General features: G+C 43.2%; 3 protein-coding genes across 24 annotated transcripts in view; 2 read left to right on the top strand and 1 right to left on the bottom strand.

The window, feature by feature from the left end:
• Positions 1-24,439, bottom strand: part of LOC111073978 (protein alan shepard) — a 147,832-nt gene that overhangs the window by 83,033 nt on the left and 40,360 nt on the right. The gene's annotated exons all lie outside the window — the stretch shown is intronic.
• On the top strand, positions 9,710-11,834 carry LOC121404658. The gene is made up of 2 exons (XM_041594613.1): positions 9,710-9,893; positions 9,983-11,834. The coding sequence occupies exons 1-2, from the start codon at positions 9,805-9,807 to the stop codon at positions 11,712-11,714; spliced, it is 1,821 nt and encodes a 606-aa protein (XP_041450547.1). The 5' UTR covers positions 9,710-9,804; the 3' UTR covers positions 11,715-11,834.
• LOC111073979 (glutamate dehydrogenase, mitochondrial-like) lies at positions 11,880-16,238 on the top strand. 2 transcript variants are annotated; one of them, XM_022366576.2, is made up of 4 exons: positions 11,880-12,950; positions 13,014-13,418; positions 13,495-13,709; positions 16,086-16,238. In XM_022366576.2, coding segments are annotated over exons 1-4 (1,596 nt in total). In that variant the 5' UTR covers positions 11,880-11,975; the 3' UTR covers positions 16,087-16,238. The 2 variants fall into 2 exon arrangements, with proteins under 2 accessions (XP_022222268.2, XP_022222267.2); XM_022366575.2 differs by lacking the exon at positions 16,086-16,238 and having other exon boundaries at positions 13,495-13,800.

Raw genomic sequence — 24,439 nt, 5'->3', positions numbered from 1 at the left:
AAAGGTTGAAAGCTCACACAGCACTCTTGAAATTAAAGCCCATACCAAATAACTATGGCAGTAGTTTTGTGCTGTCGAGAGAGAATTCCCTCAGCCTCTCATCACCCACAAATCGCACAACATATTGGGTGCCCGCGATCTCAGTGATCAGCAAATGCAAATGTAAACAATCAAAACTTAAGATGAAAGCAAGCAGAAGAGAAGAAGGGGGGGGGGGGGACATATGAACGCGATATGCACGGACATGTCGCGGCTCCAGAACGAAATATTCTACAAAATATGAGAGCCTAGGATCGCGCTATCTCGTTCTGCCCTGCAGAGCTTATGCGCAAAGTCGCGCTCTCTCGAGATAAGCGCGCTCTGCTTGGGTTTCGGTTTCACTGAGCGGCTCACCTACGCTGCCCTCCCACAGTATGTGTGCATGCGCATAATTTCTGAAAGCAAAGCAGTTGTTGCATTTTACATTGGCTTCTGTCGATCGTCTGATCTGCAGGCAGAAAGCAAAAGCAACAACAAAAAGCCAGCAATTGTTTTGTTTTGCTCTCTCGTTCTCTTTACTGGAGCCTCAAACCAAATGGAGAGTGAGCGCGAATATAAAGCGAGGGATTTGGGCTATAACGGAGTAAAGACAGCAAGTGGTGCGGAGAGGAGAGTGTACAGAGGGGTACTTTCGGATGTTGTTTTGCACGGTGATGATCAAAGGCACGGAGTACCGTGTGTCCGCGAGGAGTAAGTATATTCTGCTGTTCGCAGTTCCCATTACTAATCATTTGAGTGCAAAATTTCTATTAAATTCCCTCACAGAAGTTCATTCCATGTTCGATTAAAATCCTTACAAATTCTCAGATATTTCCAAAGCCATTTCCAAACTTTTCTTACAAATTTAATCCGCTAAAATCCCTCATTACTCATTCATTTGTAATGGAAATGGAATGAATGGTCGAAACGAATCACGTGAGGGAATCTCAGTCGCAGCTAAACAGAGTGTTTAACACTCATTTGGGAATGTAAACCGAAATTTATTCTCTCTCTCTTTTTCACTGCACTCCACAACCCTCTTTCTACTTCCCTACAGAACCTTACTCCCCCTTCTCCAGTGTGTTTGTGTGTGTGTGGTTTTGTCTGCCTCTGTTGTTGGCTGTCATGTTGCACGGTGTGACATGTTGTTGCCGCCATGCCATGCCATGCCACGCCTCAGTCACGTCACAGGCAGTGTGGCAGCGCGGCAACAGAGTGAAAAACTTTTTACTGTTTTCTGCTGTTTTTCAGTTTTGTTGGCAATTAGCAAATAACTCACATAATGTCCGCCGCCGCCGCCAATCGTTGCAGCAGAAGGTTGCAGTTGCAGCAGGTTCTGCAGGTAACGCCTCTGCCGCTGCTGCCACAGAGCGGAGGATGGCAATGGGAATCGAAATGGTAGCTGCTGCTCCTGCTCCTTCTCCAGCTGAGTGATGGCTGCCTCATCCCTAGCTGCTGCTGAATCACCACCACCAGAGGCACCGCGCGATGTTGTTGCACCTCCAAAATCGACAGCAGCAGCAGCAGCGTTTATGCTATGCAAATTGAAATGCCAACGTAGCCATGACAAACGTTGCATGTCGCTGCTAATGCTGCTGCTGCTGCTGTTGTTGTTGTTATTGTTGTTGTCCGCAGATGAAAACGGCTTCATCGTTATGGATAGGGATTACAATTTCTGTTTCAATAACTGAAAAAACACACACACACACGATGTTCACGCACCGAACTCCGGGGAGACACTGACAGAACAGACCTATCTTCCATAGAGCGAGCGCGAGAGAGAGGGAGAGACTCTTCCAGAGCTTCTACCAGAATGAATGAAACCCAAAACTTCAGACATTGCGATTTTTTTTCCATAGAACTTTTATAAACAATTGCAATGGAAAAAAACTGCGCCATTCAATGCGATTCGAGGGGCAGCAGCAATAAATAGAGCAAGAGGGGTAAAGAGGGGTTTTAATCAAATCTAGTGGTGGGGGAAAAGAGGTAAAAATTCTAAGAAATCTACAAAAGTTCCAAGAGACCAAAGAACTTCGGCAAATTTAAATCGAAAGAGGCTTAAAATCTCCTCTCTGCAACCATGGGCATAGCGGATTTTGCAGTGAAAATTTAAGACCCAAAACTTAGATTACATTCCCCCCTGCCGTTCCCTTTCATTAATCTCAACAAACTTTTGGCTCTTATTATTCGTTTGTACCTTTATAAATGATTCATTTTAATGACCACCAAAACGAGTCACGGGCGCACTTAACCGACCATAATTTAAGGGCTTTCCTTTGTTGTACCCCAAACCTAATTTGGATTTACATTTACGATATATTGTATATAGAATTTCCAAGAAATATTCCATGCAAACACAAACAAAAGAAGGAAAAGTAAATCAAGCGTGGAAATTTCGCAGAATTTGAGAGAGAGAGAGACAGAGGGAGCGATTTAAGGGCTGTTGGAGAAGTTTAAACTTTCGGAAAACACTGAAAGAAATCTGAGAAAATAATAGAAAATCTTTAGGGTATATAATTTCACTTTACATGTGATTACACATTTGTAAAACATATTTTAGCAAACATTTTTTTTCCCAGGGTATTTCACGTGTTTATACCCTCCAATAAAAGTACGAAAACCTACCCATTTCATTCCTTTCTATTTTTGGTTGGTTTGTTGGTTGACAATTCGAGATGAATAAAAATCGTATAAATAAAATACATAAATAAAATGGTTGGCAATTATTTAGGCTTTTAACATGTCAGCCACGTGGCAGCCCCACAAAACGGAAACGGAAACACGGACAGAGACAGCCAGAGAGAGGGAAAACAGAATTGAATTTTGATTTGAAAGAATAAAAATATTCACATATGTTTCGATCCGTGAGCAAAAGGAAATGTGATGCTCGAGTGTAATATTTATTTAATTTTCTGCGAATCATTTATTTATTTTAATGATTCCAAGGAGGGACAAAAATCCCACATCAAGTGTCATTTGTTTAGGGTTTCAATTTACCCAAAAGAAATAAAGGTTTATTTCTACAACTAATTTGTTCAATTTAACAAAAAGCCATAGATAGATTGACATAGACAAAGTGACGGGGGGATAGAGATCCGCAGAGCAAGAGAGTGGGTGATTAGTAAAGCAAACAAAGTTAATTACAATAATGAAGCTAATTTGAAGCACACAGCAAAAGGAAAAACCACAAATTAGTCCACAAATAATGCTGAAGAAAGTACAGTAGTGGGTTTGCAGCAGAGTGGGGGAAGGCAGGACAGCTGGAAGGTACAGTAGGGGTCCTACTAAAACAGGGCATCCTTCCTTCGCCAAAGGATGGGGCGGATGCGATGCCCAACTTATCTCAATCCGTGACGCATTTTTCAGCGTCTGGCTTCTGGTCTTTGTCATCAGAGTGAATTTTTTTGGAATTTTCCCTTTTGCCTTCTGCGGTTTTTCACTTCCACCCTTTACACCCTCCTTGCCTTTGAGGTCAACTAAAAATACTTTTTTGCTTTTAAAATTTATGGAACGGTTGAGCTGAACTGCGACCGGCGACCGTCGACCTGCGACCTGCGAACTCTTCAACTCTTCATCCTCTTTCTGCAGCCACACTTCTGCTCTCTTGCCTATCTCTCTTTCCCTCCCTTCTCCACTTTATATTTAATTAGTGCGTGCGGTGAAAGCTCTTTCGTGCCTTCCCGTTCCTGTGGTGCGTGGCAATTCGCCAAAAACAACAACAAAAAGCAAGAAAAGTTATTAACTGCTCCGCTAATTATACATTTTTCAAGTGATACGCATTTATATTCATGCAGTTTTCCCTTTCTTTTCTTTGCGTTTCGTTCCGTTTCGTTTCCTTGCCTGGCAAAGGACCCGTAAAAAGCTTTCCTGGTAATTAATGCCACATTTTTCTTCTCATTTTTCGTGTGCGACTCTTTGGCGCTCTCTGTCTCTCCTTCTGCTGTGTGCTACTCTCCCGTTTCTCGTCTTAATTACAGTGGATTATAAATATTAAAAACGGAAGCAGTTCGCCAGTAATCAGGACATCGAGCAGCAGCAGCTAAAAGGAAGTGCCAGACATTTTTATGTTCTGTTCAGAGCAGAGAACGGAGAATAGCAGGCGAGCAGATAAAGGCCGGAGAGGTGGTACAGGGGGAGACTACGAAATTGAGAAATGGCTGCTTAATGAGAGTCTGGAAAGGGGTTTTTGGGAGGAGGGCTCTCAACTCACGGATATCAGGTTGAAATAATAAAAAGGAATAGCTACAAAAAACGAAGAATATCCCATATATCCTAGAGGAGCAAGCAATTAGTTTGGTGATTAAAGTAAATAATGGAAAATGGGCGGAAGAAATTGGCATCCTAAAAATGAGTAGGTATACAAATAAAATAAATATTGGGGGACTTATTTCCTTTAGAAATTGTCTAAAATATCAGTTGAAACGTTTAAAATGTAACTTATTGAATTTCTATAAGAAATAGTAAATTCCTTCGACATTTTCCATTTTCTATGCTCATTTTCGGAGTGATTTTTCCTATAATGAAATATTAGACCAACAAAAATAATGTCTTATTTTTCGCTCAAGTTACAAACTATAAAAGCAGAACAGAAGCAGCAGCAGCAGCTGTCGATGTCAGGCGGGGGGCAGGGGTGGCAACGCTGCAACATCAAAATCTCATGTTGCCCCAAACAACGAAGAAACCCATTTGCAACATGCCTTACATGCCGCATGCCACACTCTTTTATCATCTCATTGAATGGGACAGGGCAGGGCAGGGGCAGCAGCTGTTAACACATTGAGTGCTGGAAATTTTACACCCTCTAACAAGGGGGCGGGAAAAAATGTACACAAAATCTGTGGAAAATATAAAGAAAATCATGTCTAAAAATAAGCAGATATATTAAGATATGTTAAGGCAGCAGATGGAGAGATGTGCAAAAAGCAGCAGGAAGGAAGCAGCAGCAGCAGGCAGCAGGAGAAAGCGGTGCAAGTGGCATGTGTAGTGCTGGACAATGCGGCGTATACGTGATGTGTGGAGTGGGTTGTGGAATGGCCAGTGGAGTGGACATTCGTTCAAGCCGTTTTGTCCCCACTCAAGGCTCCAGCTCCAGGTCCAGCTCTCGGCTGATAATAATGCACCTTCAAGAGGCAGAGAAAAACAGAAGAAAATCCAAAGAAAAGAAGCACGGAAAAACAGTAGAAGAAGCCAAGAAAAGAAGCACGGAAAAACAGTAGAAAAAGCCAAGAAAAAGTTAAGGTTTTCCTCAGGTATAAAACTGAGTAGAGCCAGAAATAGAAATGAAGAAAGAATCACAAGTGGAATTCAAAGCAGAAGAAGAAGTGAACGGGAACGGGACTGGGGATGGGGATGGCAATTCCTGCCTCAACTTTGACATTCTCTTCCTCTATTTCTGTGTGTGTGTGTGTGGGTGTGTGTGTGTGTTTGTGGCACACACAATGGCATGTGGCATGTCCCAATGGCATGTGGCAGTCACTGTTCTACGTGTGGGCGTGGCAGAGTCCGTCCAACTTGTTTTCTGCCGCAAAATGATTTATGACAATGCATTGAAAAGTTCTCTCTCTCTCTCTCTCTCTCTCTCTCTCTGTCTCCAGGCTGTCAAAAAGGGACATGGCAGTGGGAAGAGGATATGAGATAGAGCTGTTAGAGAGTGGGGAAGAGAGAGGGAGAGAGAGGAGAAGGAGAGCTGTCAATAGCTGCAGGTGGTGGGGAGGGTGTGAGCATCTATTAAAGTGATGAAAGTGAAGCCTGCTCGCCCCCATTTTGTGTCACTTATCTGATTTTCAATTTGCGAATAGAAATTGTTTAAGGCCTCGCAGCAGCAGCAGCAGCGGCGACAGCGAGAGAAGGACTCGAGGCCGGTAGGCAGACAGCCAGCCAAATGCCAATAAGTTGTCATGTGCCGACAACAGCTGCAACACACATATCCCCGCCCAGCCTGCCGCCACACATACATCCTGGTGGCATCTTCCCGCATCTCAATTTCTGCTTTAAGCCACTTATACGTCTTACCGCCCCACACCGCCAGAGAGAGAAGGGGAGAGAGAGAGAAGGAGAAGTAGAATTTGCTACCCGAAAGGAGCCGCGTAAGAGTTGCAGCGCCCGCAGGCTCCTCCTGCCTCCTGTCCCAGGGAGCCACTGTGTTTCTTGCTCTTCTGAGGCTGTGGTGTGTGTTGTAGTGTGTGAAGGTGCCCAAGCACGTCTCTCATATGCCACAAGCCGTTGCACGCTGACACATTAATGTCCGCAAAATGTTACACCCAGAAATACACACACGAGGGACAGAAATAAAGGGAGAGAGAGAGAGAGAAATATTCACCCGCATGTGTACACCTGTCCACCTGTAATGGTTCCTTCTCCCATCCCTCCCCCTTCCCCATACACGCACCCGCACACTTTCTTCTACCCAAAGAAACCCACAAAACTATCCCCACATCCCACACACCTCACACATCCCGCCACACATACGAGTATTCCACATTTCCTTTTCCTCTTGTCGTATTTGTCTTATGAACTGTCAAACTGACATTCATTGAAGTCTGACATGTAATAAACGAAACGAAATGGAATGGAATGGAATGAAATGAATTGAGGATGGAACGGAAATAAGCAGCACAGAGGTAAAGAGCAGAGAGGCAGAGAAATATGATTTTTTTCAACAATGAATTGTCGTGGACCCTTCCGCATATATTTTTGCCACTCTGATTCCATCTCTCTTTTTTACCGCTTCTCCTGATTTTCCTATCTTTCCCTAGATTTTCTACATGTTGGTTCTCTTTTTTTCCCTATATTTTCTCTCCCCATTCTCATGCATTTAATTAAATTAATTAAATCTGCAGCAAAAAAATCGACATCGCGTTTTTTACACCAACTTTCGTAGTACGGAAAATGTATATGTGTGTGTATGTATATAAATTAAAGGGAAATTTAAAGCAAAGTCTATAGTTTTCCTACTTTCTGCATTTCTGATTATTTTCTCATTCTCATTGAAATTCCATTAGCTGCAAAAATTCCATTCTGAAAAACCACGAAAACTAACAAAGCAGTTGGATGGCAGTGAAATGTACTCACTACAGCAAAGGACTCGCCAAATTCGAATCCCAATCTGATTCAGGTGGAAACATTTTTAGGGATGAGGCAGGCAGACGGCAGACGGCAGACAGGCGGGGACGAAGGGCAGAGGCTCTGCTGCACAATGCATACAATAATGAGTTTGGGGAAATGCAAATAATTCGCCATGGAAATCATTATTGAGCACTGAACCAGAGAGAGGGAGAGACGACAGCCAGCAGGCCAGAGGAGGAGAAGCAGCAGCAGCAGAGCAGCCCTGGTTCCAGCGGTCATCATTTGGGGATTGGGGATGGCCAAGAGAAAAACTCCTTCTGTGGACTTTTGTTGCACAAACAGCAGTCGACAGCCGGCCCCCCCCAGAGGGACCTCCCGTTGCAGCAAAAATGTGGATACATTTGGGGCGTTGCAAAGAGTAAAATAGCTAAAGAAAATGTCAAAAAATCAGAGTCCAGGCACCAGCAGCAGCAGCAGGAGAAAGCCTCCTGGGTGGGAGTGGTGTGGAGTGGGGAGAGGCATAGCTATAACCGTTAACCGATTTCCCAGTTTCGCCTGTTTAATGAAGTGTTTCCAAAATGTACGAGATTCACGTGCAAATTTATTGCACTCCCCCAAGAGCAAGGACCAACCCAACTTGATGGGACACGAAAGAAATCGAAGCAAAAGGGAAAGACAGAAAATACGGAAAGAAAATCCACTTTGAGGGCTGCTTGGGGAATCAATCTCCCTCACATGGGGAGCAAGGAGGTGGGAAAGGGGCATGCCTCTCTGCTGATTGGATGACATGGAATAAAAACGTTGCACACACAAAACAGAAGAAAATTGTTAATGCCACATGCACTGGTCTCCCCTCTTCATGCCGACCATCCTCGCCCTGGACTAAGCCAATTAAATGGATACCTTCAGCCCCACAGCCTACTCCTCTCCCTCCTCGAACTCCACCTCAAGCTTCAGTTCGCCCAAAAAGAGGAGAAAACAAAAGGACAATAAAGGGATTGCTCGTAAATGCCATCACAGAAGCAGGAAGAGAGAGACCAGAAAAAGAAGCTTAGCTAAGCAACACTGGGAGAGAGAGGGAACGGAACTCGCTCTCCTGTTCCCCTGTTGATGCTGCTGCCACGTGCGTTTCCTTTTCAATAAACCGCACACACACACAAAAAGGCAACAAAAAAAAAAAAAACACCAAAGAGCGTACAAAATTCTTTGCATACTTTTCTGGGACTCACTCAAGTGGCAAGCCACAAAACGACAACAGCAACAGCAACGACAGTGGCAGTGGCAGCAATGGCAATGTGGCATCAGTGGCAGCAATGGCTGTGTGGCTGTGTGGCTGTGTGGCTGTGTGGCAGCCACAGCACTTGATGAGCTTTCCAATTACATTTAGCTGTTGCCCTGTTAACTGTTTTCTCTGCCTTGCTGTCTGTCTGTGGCAGGATAAGGAATTAACTGCCGCCATCGTAAAAGCCAAATACATATACAACAGGAGCAAAAAGAAGAAGGCGCTGCAGCTGAAAGCAGCCTAGCCTCTAAGTAGTAGTCGAGGCTATTGATACCCTGGAAGAAGGGACAGCAGGATCTTAACTATTTGTCCCTGGATCTGATCTGTGAGGCTCTTTCATGGGTATAGAACTTTTAGGGTATCAAAATGGCTATCCTGCAATTCAAATGGCCACTCTTTGGGCTCTTGGTCGCAGTTTCTGCTGCTCTCTAGTTTCAATCACAAGTCGCCATCTGATTCCAAGTCTCGTGTGTGTGCGGCACCATAAAAATTATCATAAGTTTTCCCCCCTCGAAAGCACGGCACCTCCCTAATGAAAATCAGGGATAAACGTACAGTGGAGTACAGTGGAAAGCGACTGCTGTCAGCAGGTGAGTGTCAATTGGATGCCAATGGAAAAAAGCCAACGAAAGAGCTAATGAAAAGCTGCTTAAACTCGGTAGATAAGTAAATGAAATGAAAGCTAAATGAAATGAGAAAATAGTTGAGAATGCAGCAGCAGAAGGCAGCAACGCAAGAGGATTCCATGCACTTCACAGTTTATCTAAAGGCTGCCATAAAATCTGGTTTAAAGTGCCTTAAAATTCTATTTAAAGTACTGGCTTAAAACTGAAAGAATATATCGAAATGTACAGAGCTAGCAAGTAGTATTTTATGTAGATATATTATGCCTCCCAATCACAACAAGACCTGCACAAAAAAAGTGTCTGCAAATGAGCAGAGCAAAGCCCAAAAAAGGGCTTGCAAAGGGCAAAGCTTAGCTATCTCTTGAGCAAAAGCCCACGCATACATACATAATAAATACCTACATATGCATGAACATATTCAAAGGAAAGCTTTTAGGAGCCTGCGATCGACCAAACAGATTAAAAAACTAGAGGAAAAAATAGGACACTGAGCAAAAACAGAATTTAATGTTTCTTTTTTGTCCCTAAAATAACTGATAATTTCTTTTCGTTTTCGGACACGCTGAAAGTGTTGAAAGTCGCGCTCAATAAATACCACAAACCCCACAATTTCGCTCAAAGTAAATGAAAAATCTTCTCTCAATCCAATCCAGTTCTAGATTGTCCCCCACAAGTAACCTTCTGCCGAAAAGTCTAAGCCTTAATCCTATTTAAAATCATTTCATTTCATATTCTCCAAGCGAAACAAACCGAAACGATTGGCATTCCAAATACTCGATAAATTATTTGTAGATATTTTTTTCTCGGATTAAAATGGCAACGAATCAGCCAAGCAAACGTCAAAAAGGTGGTGCATGCTGTATGCCACCACCACCACCATGTTGTCCGCCATGTCCGCCACGGTATGTACAGGCTACAGGCCACGCCACTCTGGCCATCTGCTTATCTATGTTTCGTCTTTTTGTTTCCATCCCTTGTTTTGCCATTCCAGCGAACGCCTCGTTCATTTGACGGACGTCAGTCCCTGCTCTACGCTAATGTGCAAGCACTTTGGCGGCCACGATGATCCCTTTTATCCGCCCTTCGATGCCAAGGAATGTGCGCGAATGCGTCGCGGCGACTACGACAGATCCTTGGGCTATCCCATCGGTGTGGTGGCCGGCAGTTCTGCGGTGAGGACGGGCATCGCCAATCAGGAGAGCGTGCGCTTTGCGGGCAATCTGAAGGGATTCGCCCACAGCTACTATACGCGACGGGACGAATGGCTGCCGGAGATGATCGATCAGATTGTCGCCGAGGGTCAGGTGCTGTTCAGCGATTCCGAGGGCATGGATAATGCCAACGAATCGGTGAATCCCGAGATCTACGACGAGAATGAGCAGCGCGTGACGCGCCACTTCAAGATCAACGACATCGAATTCGCCATGGAACTGGAGGCGTCCATCGAGATGCCCGGCTATCCGAATACCCTGAAGAATCTGCGCAGAATTATGCGCGCGTTCTTCAAGCATGTGAAATATGGCATCTTCTGGACACCCAATTGGTATCTGTTGATCTGGAAGGAGAAGGGCATTTGGATGGTACTCGATCTCAATGGACGCGACACGGACACACTGAAAGCGAATCACGACAATGGCTATCCCGTGCTCCTGGCCTTCAAGTCGCTGGATAATGTCATTTGGCTGATCAAAAAGGAGAGTAATCTGGAGAAGACGGACAAGTTTACGCTGCGGGAGATCATTGTGGTGCGCCTGGTCACACCGGGCGCCGAGGGACGGTCCTTCGATCGAGAGCATGGCGTGAGAATGAGCGAATTTGATGTGATTGCCTCCGATTATGCGTATGTGCAATCGAATCTACATCTCACGCTCAATCCAAAGGATGCTCTGCGCAATCGCAGTGCCCTGCCGGTGGCCGTGGCCAGTGCCTTGGCCTCGAAAATCGATCATCCCGCCACTTGGGATCAGAAAATGTACGACAAGGTCATGTGCTATGGCGTCAACATGTGCAAGAATTGCTGGGAGCCCTGCAACGATCTGAGTCAACCGATGGACCTCGACTCGTTCCCGCGCCAGATCCGCATGGGCCAGTTCGTGGCCGAAATTCTGCTCTCGCCCAACCTCTTTGAGGGGTGGTGGAAGTGCGTGCCAATGTATAAATTCAATGACTTTCATCTGATGCTGGAGAAGGCCTTGGAGCAGAACGACTACGTCATCTTTCAGATCAACAATCAGATGTATTCGCTGTGGCGGAAGGGGGACTTCATCTACCTGATGGATCCCTATCGGCATCACATTGTCGGCCGCATACTGGAGGAGGGCGAGGACCCCAAGAGTGCCTCGGTGCGCATGTTCGGCAACATCGATCGCCTGCTGAGTGTCTTCCATCAGATACTCTTGGAGTCGAATCGTTCGGCCATCTTTCACATTCACGGCCTGAAGATCCGCAACATCACAGAGTGTCCGCCGGGCACGGCGCCGGCTCTCCTGCCCGCCGACCAGGATGTGGAGGTGGCTTCCCTCAATGAGAACATTCGCTTCGATGAGAACTACGACAAGTGTATGGAGGAGCTGGGCGAGATCAGTGACTATGAGGAGGATCTGGCCTCGGAGATTGAGCCAATTGTGGAGATTAGCTCCTCGGAGGAGATGGTCGAGGAGGAGGAGGGCGGCGAGGAAGGCGGTGGCGGCGAGGGCGATGAGGATGACGAGGATGAGGATTAGAAATTATTTGTAAAACATTTTTGATGCATAAATTTCAGTAAAAATGTTCCGATTTCCGAGATTATCGCGGTTATCGATTAATTATTAATCGATTTAAAAAAAAAAACTGAATTAATCCTTGGGGTGGGTGTATTTCGTTTGAATACTTCAAAATCGATAGCAGCTACCTATTCTATTTCTAAATCCCATAGTTATCGATATTTTGTATCCCTTTTGGCTTTGATTCTTCCTTCAATATACGGGGAAAAATGTTTTAAAAAAATGCTACGAAAGTTGTATAAATATCATCATCAAAAGAATGCCAACAAGATCGTGCTTCAGCGATGGCATCGACAGCTGCACAAGATCCCCGAACATTTGCAGCAAGTGGAGACCGAAAAGGATCCCGAATTCTCATCGATGATCATGTTCTACTACCACAAGGCCGCACAGCTGCTGGAGAAGGAACTGATCCGCCAAATGGATGTCTACACGTACATGACACCCGAACAGAAGGCGCAGAGAGTGGAGGGAATCCTGCAGAGGATCGGCAGTGTGAATACCGCCCTGGAGGTGACTTTCAGCATCAAACGGCAGAATGAGTACGAAGTGATAACGGGGTATCGGGCGCACCATTCGCTGCATCGATTGCCCCTCAAGGGAGGCATTCGGTATGCCACCGATGTGACGGGCAGCGAGGTGAAGGCCCTGGCCGCCATCATGTCCTTCAAGTGCGCGTGCGTGAACATACCCTTTGGGGGCTCCAAGGGTGGCATTTGCATCGATCCCAAGCGATATTCCTCCGATGAGCTGCAGACCATCACGCGCCGCTACACGATGGAGCTGCTCAAGCGGAACATGATTGGTCCTGGCGTGGATGTGCCGGCGCCGGATGTGAACACCAGCGGCCGGGAGATGGCTTGGATGGAGGACCAGTATAGCAAGACCTTCGGCTTCAAGGACATCAGCGCCAAGGCCATTGTGACGGGCAAACCGCTGCACACGGGCGGCGTACGGGGACGCGAATCGGCCACGGGACGAGGCGTCTGGAAATCGGCGGATATCTTTCTGCAGGACAAGGATTGGATGGATCAATTGGGCTGGCAGACGGGTTGGCAGGACAAGCGGATTGTCATCCAGGGATTCGGCAATGTGGGCTCCTTTGCCGCCAAATTTGTCTTTGAGGCAGGCGGGAAAATTGTGGGCATCAAGGAATGGGATGTGTCAATCACCAATACCGAGGGCATCGACATTGAAGTGAGTTCAAGTTTGCACGCACACGATCCCTGAAGATCCCTCCTGACATTCCTCTTTTCCTAGGATCTTTTGGCTTATAGAGACCAAAATGATAGCATCAAAGGTTATCCCAAAGCGCAGGAATCGAAGGAGGATCTGCTGATCGCCGATTGTGACATTTTGATACCGTGTGCCACACAAAAGGTCATCACCAGCGAGAATGCCAAGGACATCAGGGCAAAGTTTATACTGGAGGGAGCCAATGGACCCACGACCCCAGCCGCTGAGAAAATTCTCATCGATCGTGGGGTTCTCATTCTGCCCGATATGTTCTGCAATGCGGGCGGGGTGACGGTCTCGTACTTTGAGTATCTGACGAACATTAATCATGTGTCCTATGGCAGGATGAGTGCCAAACGCATCTCCCAGACCATCAATGCGCTGTTCGATTCGATTAATGAGTCCCTGAGCAAATGCAACATTAAATGTGTGAGTTTTTATTGCAGTATACTCAACGATCGATATATTCCTTTGATCTGTCAGATATAATCCTTGATCCCTGTAGCCCCACATTGAGCCCAGCGAGCGACTGAAACGGTTCCGTGATGCCCGCGAGGAGGATATTATCGATGCTGCCCTGCAAACTGTCATGGAAATGTCCGCTCTGGGCATCAAGAAGACTGCCATTAAATTTAATATCCGCAAAGATCTACGAACGGCTGCCTATATCTGGTCTACCTCTAAGATTTTTCAGGTGATGGATGGTTCGGGAATGTGGTGGTAAATCATTTCAAATGTAGATAAATCAATCGAATATCGTTGTTATCGATAACAAAAAAAAATACTAAGTATAAATTCCATGGGACCTACAGCCTCCTGTATCTCCCCCTTCTTCCTTCTTTTTCCACATTTTCTTAACAAGCGAAACACTAAAAAAAAAAAAAAACATGTAGGTTAGAGGGAAAACAGCGAGCGAGGGCGAGGAAAACATAGAAGAAAAAAATCGTGGAAAACAGCAAGCGAAATGAAGGAGAGGAGAAAGCGGTGTGGAAAACAGTGCGGGGTACAGTACCCCTCCCACGGGGTGCAAAAACATTTTGAATTAAATGTCACGTTTTGCTGGGCGTAAAGTCGCTTGTTCCATCGTGCGACAAACAATGAGAGGCAACAACGAGAGCGACAACGACGACACCGACACCCCGACAACTGACTGATGGCGACTAAAATAGTAGTAGCATCCCAGCCCAAGATCCATATGAGCATGGTGAGGGGGGGACTGAATGGGATGCCACTCCATGGTATTGCCACCCCGCACGACAAGCGTAGGGCGTGGTCCACGTATGTCATTAAAAGTAGCACCCGAAACAACAACAAAAAAAAAAAGAGAGTACAAGAAAAAAAAAAAAGGAAACAACGAAGAGTAGCAACATTAGATACACTTTCCTTCAGCAGATACATTATTTTCTAGGTTAATTTCAAAGATACATCCTTCATGGGGTTCCCTTAAAGATACATAGGGGGTACGTACCCCTGCAAAATAGATCATTTTAAGGCATCAAACTTTCACGAACTTCTGTAACTTATGATATGCTCATGATGCCCCTTTACAGGGTACAGAAAACCCGCACCCATGCGCGCTTGTTAGTGGATGCTGAAGGCCCCACTGTCTGCTCTCTTTCTCCTCGCCATCCCTCTCACTGCACTTGTTCCACGGGAGAGGCATCAGTCACTTAGACAGCGGGGGGGAGGATTGTTACCGTGTGCCGTCACTGCCTCTCCTTCTCTCCCTCTGACGTTCTGTGGTACATCCTCTGCTACACCACCCAACCATCGCACACCTGTGATTATTTGCTTGGCTGACAACATTGTTATTGCTGTTCGCTGAGGAGGAGGAGCAGCAGCAGCAGCAGCAGCAGCAGCAGCAGCAGCAGCACAAGCAGCAGAAGGAACAGCAGAAGGACATATCCCCGAGACAAGTCGCTTTATTTTCTTGTCGCCTGAATGTTTTTTTGAATGTGTCGCCCAAAGTGACATTTCACAAAAGTCGACAGCGCGAAATTAATGGAAATTTAAGAAATTGCATTTTTCGACACATGAGAGAGCGCGAAACGCAGTGGGAAGGCGGTGAGCGGGGGGCTGAAGGAGAATGGGCAAAATGGCAGTCTGACAATGCGGTCGAGTTCTCCCTTGTGTGTTCTCGCTCTTTGGTTCCTCAATGGGCATAATGGAGAGACAAACTGGTTAAAGTGCTGAGTGCTTAAAAATATTTTTGTGTGCCATTTCCCTCATTTTTCATGTTAAAAGTTCAACTTAAATGCCAGCATTTTTACCTTTTATTTGATGGACTTGTAATTAAATTAATTGATTTTTTGTTGGCCGCTTGCAACCAGAAAAACTTACCTGAAAAGAGAAAGAGAGGGAGAGAGAGAGAAAAGAGTGGCATGAGAAATCAGTGATATGTATTTTTTTATTCATAAATATTTTATTTTTTATTATAATAAAATGCATTCAACTCAAATACAATTAAAATTTCATCAGCTGAACAATCAAAGGCGGGGGATATAAAATATATATGTAGATATATATACATTTGTATGTACATATATAATTTAATATTTATATTTATTTTTGTTCTGTTGAGAAATTGTATTAATTTTTAATTCTGTGTGTAAATATCGCACCCTGTGGTATTGCCGGCAAATTGTTGGCGCAATTAATTTGTAGTTTACGCCCATCCCTCTGCCCCATCAACCTGCCCATACTATGGTAATTAAATTGCAACCAGCCACGCCCATGCCAAACATGGGGGCGGCCTCATGTGTCAGCAACAGCCGGACTTTTTTAAATAAAAATAAAGATTGCAAGGATTGTAAGGATTACGACAATAGAAGTATCCCTTAAAATCTTTGAATCTCAGTTTTAACTGTAAACCTTTTAGCTTTCTAAAATTAAACCGAAAAGATAAATTAATATTCCAAATATTATTTTTTTTTCTTTTATTTCTAGCAACATTCTTTTTAGAAATTTGTTTTTTTTCTTTATTTTGTCATAGTCCGATCGTGTTGAATATTGGCATATTTATTTACAGAGGTTTTATTTTATTTTTTTCTTATAAATCTAAATCTATTATGCCCAAGTTTTTATCTATCCTTACAGATGGACATTTCTATGCCGGCTCGACTACTGCTGCTGTCTGTACTTTATAGGGCGGAATAAGAGTGATTTTTTTCTGCTCCTGTTACATGAATTTCCACGAATAAATCATACCCTTTTTACTCAACAAATACCAGGATACCAGGGTACAAAGGACAGCGCAAATGGACACAGGACCCACTGCACCTGCCACACAAACACAGACACATACGCAGAAATATGTATGCATGTATATGTATATTGTTATATTATATATAGAAAATGTAAAGGGTATAGTGAAAGAAGGGTAAACAAAGGGAACTAAAAAGAGAAAGAGAGAGAGAAAGAGAGAACGTGAATTGGGGAGGTGCTGTGAAGTGTAACAGCACGAGGGCAGGGCAGGGCAGGGCATGTGAAGGTGGAAAAGCTTGTCGCAATTTTGCTCTAAGTGCACATGATAAATTAATGATTGAAGGCTCTCCACGTGGGGGCGACTGAGAGGAGAGAGTTGGAACCCGTGTGTCTAGTATGACAAAGTGATTAATTGTCAGAATGCGGCAGAGGAGGCGGGACAAGGGGCAGAGTAAAGGCTAACGAGAGAGAGAGAGAGAGAAACAGCTGTAAATGGAGCACCCGTCAAACTTATCGAACCCACGAGGCACGAGGCACGAGGACACGTGGTAATTTGTACTTCTCTTCACTCTTAGAGAACCACCCACAGTCCACTTCGCCCCTCAAAACAACCGTTTTGGTAGTGTGAAATTTCAGGCAACCTCTGACCGACCACCCTGCCCGACTTTTCCAGAAGGAGGTTCTGGTCTGAAGGACCAGAAGGACTTTTCCAAAAGTCAAAGCCGACAACGACGCTCGTTAGACATTCCATATATGAACTTTTTGACTAATTGATTGGGCAACTTTTCTGCCACAGCAAGGGATGGAGGGAGGAGCAGGGCAGACCCAGAGGTGGAGCCGGGCACACATACATATGTATGTATGTATATCCCTTAATTGCTTAACGTTTAATTGTGCTTCATGTGAAATATGAGTAGAGCTCTTTCTAGGGCTACTGAGAAAAACGATTAAGTGTGGAAATACCAAGAAAATATTACGTATACGCAGTGCAGGGAAACAAAGCCAAAACAATTTGTTAAACAACAATAAACGACGGATATAATCCTCAAATTAAATGCAATTTTCAGCTTAAAATCTGTTCTTTCTGTGAACACTTAAGGCACCGCACCGCACCGAATAATTACAGCCCATCGAAACGTAATTGCTTTTGAATATAATTTTACCCTGCAAAAAGGAAGGCAAATTATTAGAAAGTTTAGCAGCTCAGCAAACGAAAGCAGAAACCACAGCCCGAAAACCCAAAAAACCAAAAATTAACACTAACTGACAGTGACAGTGACAGGGACAGTAACAATGTGTAAACAGTTGTTACATGCAAATGCCCCGCACAACTGTGCAACAAAATGCAACTTTGACAGCAACAAACAGAACCAGAAACAGAAACAGGAACAGCAACAGCAAATTGTGAAAATGGCAACCGAAATGGAAGCTACAACAAAAGTTTGTGATTTAGCTACCCAAGAATAAAATCAAAGTGCAAAACAAAAAGTTTTAGGCCAAAAACTTGAATACCCTTTTGGCCACATTTTCAACTCTGCAAGGAATTTATTAAACGCCCGAATGCTCATAGTCCACTTTTATGGAAATGCAAAAATCGAAGGGTGAATCAAAACCACTTAAGAGATTTCTACAAATATTATATATAGAGGTAGGTCTATTGGTTAAGGCTGATTAAGGAAATCCATTCCTAAATTTTAAGGCATTTTAGATAAATACACATTGGCCTTGAAATAACAGTCAATAATCCAGATAGTTGTTCCATGCTGTTCAGCATTCCCCCAGCCTCTCATCACTCAAAAATTATACAAAACATTGGGTGCCCGTGATCTCAATGCTGATAGGAATCAGCAAAACTCGCTTGCAAATGAAAATGTAAACAATCAACAGTTAAGAAGAAAGCAAGGAGAAGAGAAGAAGGGGGCAGAAAAATGCACGCGATATGCACGGACATGTCGCGGCTCACGAGCGAAATATTCTACAAAATATGAGAGCCTAGGATCGCGCTATCTCGTTCTGCCCTGCAGAGCTTATGCGCAAAGTCGCGCTCTCTCGAGATAAGCGCGCTCTGCTTGGGTTTCGGTTTCACTGAGCGGCTCACCTACGCTGCCCTCCCACAGTATGTGTGCATGTGTGTGTGTGTGCATAAATTCTGAAAGACAAAGCTGTTGTTGCATTTTACATTGGCTTCTGTCGATCGTCTGATCTGCAGGCAGAAAGCAAAAGCAACAACAAAAAGTCAGCAATTGTTTTGTTTTGCTCTCTCGTTGTCTTTACTGGAGCCTCGAATCAAGTGGAGCGAGGGATCTGGGATATAACGGAGTAAGGACAGCAAGTGCTGCGGAGAGAAGCGTGTACAGAGGGCTACTCTCGGGTGTTGTTATGTGATGTTTTGCGTAAGAGAGATGATTGAGGGAATGTTTGGAAATACGTATACAAAATCGATTCAGTTTTCACCAAAAATTATACTATTTCCTGATATTTCCTCCCAGGTATGGGGAGCCCTGTACATGGAAATGTAAGCAAACTATAAATCTTTGAAAGCAGCTTATTTCTAGCATCCGATTGCTGGCGTCTGAGGTCTGGCCGAGAGATATCCTCATAAAATATTTAAAATTCATTTCCAAGTAATTTAATTTTTGTATGCATGAAATTCTTGTTTGTTTTAATTTAAAGTCTGATAAACAATACAGTTGTTTTTATTGAAGCTTTTTGTGGTGGATAAAAACAGGATAAAGAGAGGGGCGGCGGTGCGGGGGAGAGGAATCCTAGCTAATATGCAAATATTTGCTTTAACCTGCGGACAGAACGGAAGAGAAAGAGGGAGAGATGCAGAAGACAAAAAAATGCAATAGAGAACAGAAAAAAAATCCAGGAAAAACAAGGAATAATAACGGCAAGGATATGCATACATGCACACATATGTAGACGTATGCATATGTGTGTGTGTGCAATACAAAACTCTCTTTTAGAGCTGCTACTGCGCTACTGCTGTCCCTGTCCCCCTGCTCGCCCCACACTTTGTGGCATAACCATAACAAGAAAAAACATCGTCAGGCGATTGTCCTTTGGCCATGGCTCTATGCATCCCCGAGAGTCCTTCCCCACCCGTTCCCATACCCCTTTTGTGGCATGTCAATCCACGCTCCCCTGCCCTGCCCTGCCCTACCACTGGCTGCTCCTCCCTTTCACAGTTAACGGTATTTGCATGTAATTAAATTTTCCACTCGACAAATGCAAACTGCAGCTGCTTTTCCTTCTATTTGCAGAAGGGGGGCGACGAGTACTACTCTATGCGCCACAGAATGGGGCATTGTTGCCCTCACTGTGTTCGTCTTCGCCGTTGCTGCTGCCTCTGCCTCTGCTTCGGTGCCTGTTCCCTTTTTCTTTTTTTTTTGGTCAATCATTCGCCGTGTGGCAGGTGGCAGGTCCCTCGGCACATCAGCATTGGTTCGAAAAGTTGTTCATTAAGTTTGTAATTGCCACAAAATGATGCCAAATTAATGGGGGCGAAAGAGTAGAGGAAAAGGTGGGAGTGGGCGGCTGGGACTAGAAAGATGAAAGAGCTGCAAAGAGAATCAATAGTGCCATAGTTTCATTTGCTGTCATGTTACTGGCTGGTACTGGTCCCTAAATTGCCGAATTTCTTGCTTCAAATGATACGAGAGAACCTAAATCGACTCGAAAAGCGTACCCTGAGCGTACCTCAGCCAGCCTTTTTTACATTTTGCATTAGCCTTTGACCCTCTCATTTGTGTGCGTGTGTGTGTGGAGGGCAAATACAATTTTCAATTATCGTATCGAGAGATCTCTCTATATCTCTCTGTCTCTCTCTGTGCAATTTCCACCCACGGAAAAACACAACACAAATGCAAATCAATTTCAGGAGCAAAGCAATCAACTCGAAATAGAGAGAATGAGTACGAAAATGGAAGGAAAACCACCAAAACAATGACAGAGAAAAACAGGCAATAAAAATAAGCCAAAAATATAAACAACAATTGGTAACCGCAAAAAAAAGCAGAAACACACACGCAAGCAGAAGAAGAGCATGTGGCAGCCACAAAAGCAGCGGCAGCGGCAAACGCAGTGGCAGTGGCAGGGGGCGAGGGAGTGGCACCAGGCAGGATTGAAGCACCGTCAACATTTGGCCATTTTGGCGAATGAACTTTTTATGAGGCCAAAAGGAAAACGAGGCCAAAAATGAAGCGCACCAGCAGCAGCAGCAGAAAGCTAATCTAAGCTAAACAATTTTCCTTACTTCTCTTGGCCAGCAATTTAATGCTGCCTCAGCAAGAGAGAGAAAGAGAGAGAGAGAGCGCGGGACAGGAGGGGCACTTGGGGCAGTGAATCGAAATCAATTCCCAGCTAAAATCAAACGAAAAGAAAAATTTTCTATTCAACCAAATTGTTGCAAGCGCATAATAAAAGCCCCAACGAGGGGGTGGCAGGCAGAAATAAAGAACATCAATAATATTGTACGTGTATTCAACGAAAATACGAAAAAGAAATACTCTGCTGAAAAAAACGATGAAAAGGGAAAATACTCCAAAAATAATGCAAAATAATTGAATTTAATTAAAAGTATCTAAAAATAGTTCACACAAAAATTTCTGTTTGATAGAAATGCAAAGAAAATAAATTATTAAAATATACAAAAAATTATCAATTATTAAAAAATAAAAAAATATCAATTATTAAAGAATAAAAATATATCAATTTAAAAAAAAAGACAACCTCCATGGAAAATTTTGGTTGATAGATGAAATTATTCTCTAACAAATGAAGCAAACATGGTTCAATCATTCTCAAAATGTCACGCCATAAAAGTTTTCACATGCAAATTTTATCAAATTAAAAAATTTTTTTAAGAAAAACAATTTTGTTTCCATAACTTTTAAAAAAATTGTTGTTTTTAGTTTTCTTCCCTTTTCTCCCCAAGAAAATCAAAGTACTCGAAATCCTAAAAGAGTATGCCAGAATTGATGGTGGTCTCTTATGGGGGAGGGCCCCTTTATTTTTCTGCGAGTGGCAAGCAGGGGCAGCACTTCTTGGCCTCAAAACCACACACACACACACACACACATGTATAAATAAGCACACGGATACACAGATACGGACAGCACACACTTAATGAATAAGGTGTAGAAAGAAATGTAAACAGATACTTAACCTCCAGCGAAGAGAAAGAAAGGCTGCAAATGAAATAAAATCAACACAAGTGACAGGAGAAAGGAGGGGGAGTGGCACACACACACACACACACACACACACAGTTATGTACAAAGCTAAAGCTAAATGAAATAAAGTAAAATGTAAGCAAATAATAAAAGGAAAACCAGCTAAGCGCTTTTCCACACACACAGAAAACCCAAACCACAAAGCAAAACCACGCGGACAGGAGACCCGACCCAGAGACCTGCCAGAAGGTGTCTTTGTGTCTGTATCTGTATCTGTAGCGGTTACGTTACCCTTTCTGTATCTGTACCCTCTCCAGCTCTGCGTGTATCTGTATCTACACAGGTGTCTACCTTTTCCCTACATATGTATACACGTATGTAATTAAGTGCATGGCTGGAAAGCTTCGCCAAAGTCACGTAGTTATATTTAAGATTATTTAATAAAAAAAAAAAAAGAAGAAAGAAAAAGCAGCCCACACACGAAGCAGTACAGTTAATTAACATTTTCCGTGGCTTGTCGTCTCACACACGGCGTATGAGTAATGTCCGAACACTGCTGCAACATCGTGGGGGGAAGGGGGATTTTCATTTAATTTCATTTTTGTTTTCTGTGTGTGTCTGTCTGTGTGCTCCTCTTAAACACACAACACAAATTTAAATTAATTACAAAACTTTTTTAAATAAAAACAAAATAAATGAAGCAAAAAATTATATACAAATTAAAGAAAAATAAATTAAAAATACATTTATAGAATAAGAAGGAAAGACAAGTGCAAGTGGAGTAACTGCTCCCTGTATTTCTGAAGAGATCTTACATATTTTCAAAAAAGAATTGCAATGTGTGGCACTCGTGGTGCGACAATAAAAAAAACTTTCAGTACCTATGTATATACCTATATATCTACAATCTATAGTTATCGGTAATCTAAAGATACAACGGCTAAGGCACAGTGGGTGAGAGATATATTGAAACCAGATTCGATATATACCAATAGATAATTCATTTTAATTTCTACCATTTCAGTAGGGATCGAATACGAGATTTATGTTTCTTCTAAGCATTCTTCATAGCTGTATCTAATATGGGAATCCAATATATTCGTTTGGGAATTCTCTTAGCCATTAATTACAATTATCACCATGCATACATCCAATACGAGTACACATATAGTAACCATACATACATATGTATGTACATATATCCGTGTCTAAGCCAAAAGGGAACTGAAAAAATGGGGGGAAATGCATTGCATATCAATGTTAAATCTTACTTTTTCCTCTTCTATAATTTATTGCATACAAAAATCGAATTTAAATGATATAAAATATAATTTCTTTATGGAAATTTTCCGGAAAAAAAGTATATATACATACATACATATATGTTTGTATGTATATGTATGTATGTATATTTATGTATGTATATGGGAAAAACAAATGAAAAATATGCAAATTTCATATAAAAAGAATAAACATTTTAGCGTTTTTTTTTTCTGTGTGGCTTTTGGAGGCAACCGCAGAAATGCCAAATGGCAATTTATGTCCATAAAATAAATAAATATTTAATGGAGAAAATATCTCCAATTTGCAACCAAAACCTATCCTCTATGAGGCGTTGCTTTGGGTAGGAAAACGGTGTGAAATTCCATTCTAGAGGAGAGCCAGTTGCACCACAAAGAATGTCAGTCAATGCGAAGCCAAAACAATGTCAAATGGGCCAACAAGTCAGCGGACAAGTCAAGCGACAAGTTGACCAAAAACTTGACCAACTTTGAGGCAGGAGAAGGCGGAGGTGCAGCAAATGGGGTGTAGCTACCATGCAACAGGGGGCCCTAAATCCATCAAGGTATCGGCCTCTCCCTAGCCCCCTTCCAGCCCGCACACTCTTTGATTGGCAAAATTTCTAAAAATATCAATATCTATGTGTGTGGAAGTATCTTGTATCTATGTATGTGTATCTATTGGTTTGTTTGCCACTTGATTGCGGTTTTAGACATTCCACTTGTTAAGTCTCTCCATTCCGCAGACGAGTTTTTGCTGTATTGTATGCGCGGCGCACCTCATGCGTCTGTCTGTGCACCCATCGAGTGCAGGGAGTCGACTCGAGTGGGGAGTAGAAGAGTTAGTTGAACGTTCAAGTTGCATCGTCCGACGTTTGTGCACCTCTTCAGGCTTTAATTTAGAACGTTGAACGGTGCAGGCAGAGTGGAGCAGCGCTAAAGCTAAGGATTACAGCTAGAGGGGCACCCTGGAAACTGTACAACTTTTTCAGAAAATATTGATTTGATAGACAGATTTTCATGGCATAAAATAAGTTGGGCAAGTCTGTTTTTTGACTGTCAAGTCTTCATTTCTTTTAGACCCTGGAGGATATTCGCTCAGGTCACTTTTTAGGCATTATTTGAGTATGTTTTCACTCAGATACATCTATCTATTTTATTTTACATAAAACAGAATGCAAATGTATTAATTAAATCAAATTTAATCACTAGGTTGGCTGGCTCATCATATACATATCTGTTAAATCTATCATCATATAAATTAAAAGATTTTAAAAAAATTTAATTTTTGAGAATTTATTCCTTAAAAAATAAATTTATTGATGTAAATTCTTAGAGTTTCTTTACTGCTTCTCCTGTAACAGATATACCCCGCCTTTTTGAGGGTGTGCATGACGTGAATTGCCTACAAAAGAAACGAAAGAAAAGATAGATAGACCGCCGTCTCGATAGGCAATGCAGACAGAGAGACAAACCGAAAACTGGGTGCAACGAGCGAAAGAAAGTGCAAGAGAGAGAGAGAGAGGGAGATAGGGAGCCAGGGGTATCCACAGAAGACAGTAAGTAGACGGTAGACAGAGGTTTGGTCTGCAGCAGGGCGGTCTGCGGTGCTGTGCGGTGCTGCCGAGGCAATGAGCGTATAAAAAAAATTGCATATCGTTGCAGAGTAGGCTCCGAGCCCACCCCCCTCTACCCTGGCACCCTCCCACTCTCTTCCTCCTCTTTGCAATAAAATAAATGAAAATGCGCTTTGGAAAAAGCATTTTCAAGTGCATTCTGTTGTTGGATG

The sequence above is a fragment of the Drosophila obscura genome, unplaced genomic scaffold (assembly GCF_018151105.1).
Source record: "Drosophila obscura isolate BZ-5 IFL unplaced genomic scaffold, ASM1815110v1 contig_30, whole genome shotgun sequence".
NCBI lineage: Eukaryota > Metazoa > Arthropoda > Insecta > Diptera > Drosophilidae > Drosophila > Drosophila obscura.
Note: the sequence above shows the minus strand (reverse complement) of the source record. Positions and strands in the feature narration are given on the sequence as shown.

Coding starts and splice junctions, on each gene's coding strand:
- LOC121404658 (XM_041594613.1), top strand. CDS start 9,805: ATGGCAACGAATCAGCCAAGCAAACGTCAAAAAGGTGGTGCATGCTGT. Junction 9,894..9,982: donor TGTCCGCCATGTCCGCCACG/GTATGTACAGGC, acceptor TTGCCATTCCAG/CGAACGCCTCGTTCATTTGA.
- LOC111073979 (XM_022366575.2), top strand. CDS start 11,976: ATGCTACGAAAGTTGTATAAATATCATCATCAAAAGAATGCCAACAAG. Junction 12,951..13,013: donor CCGAGGGCATCGACATTGAA/GTGAGTTCAAGT, acceptor CTCTTTTCCTAG/GATCTTTTGGCTTATAGAGA. Junction 13,419..13,494: donor GCAAATGCAACATTAAATGT/GTGAGTTTTTAT, acceptor TGATCCCTGTAG/CCCCACATTGAGCCCAGCGA.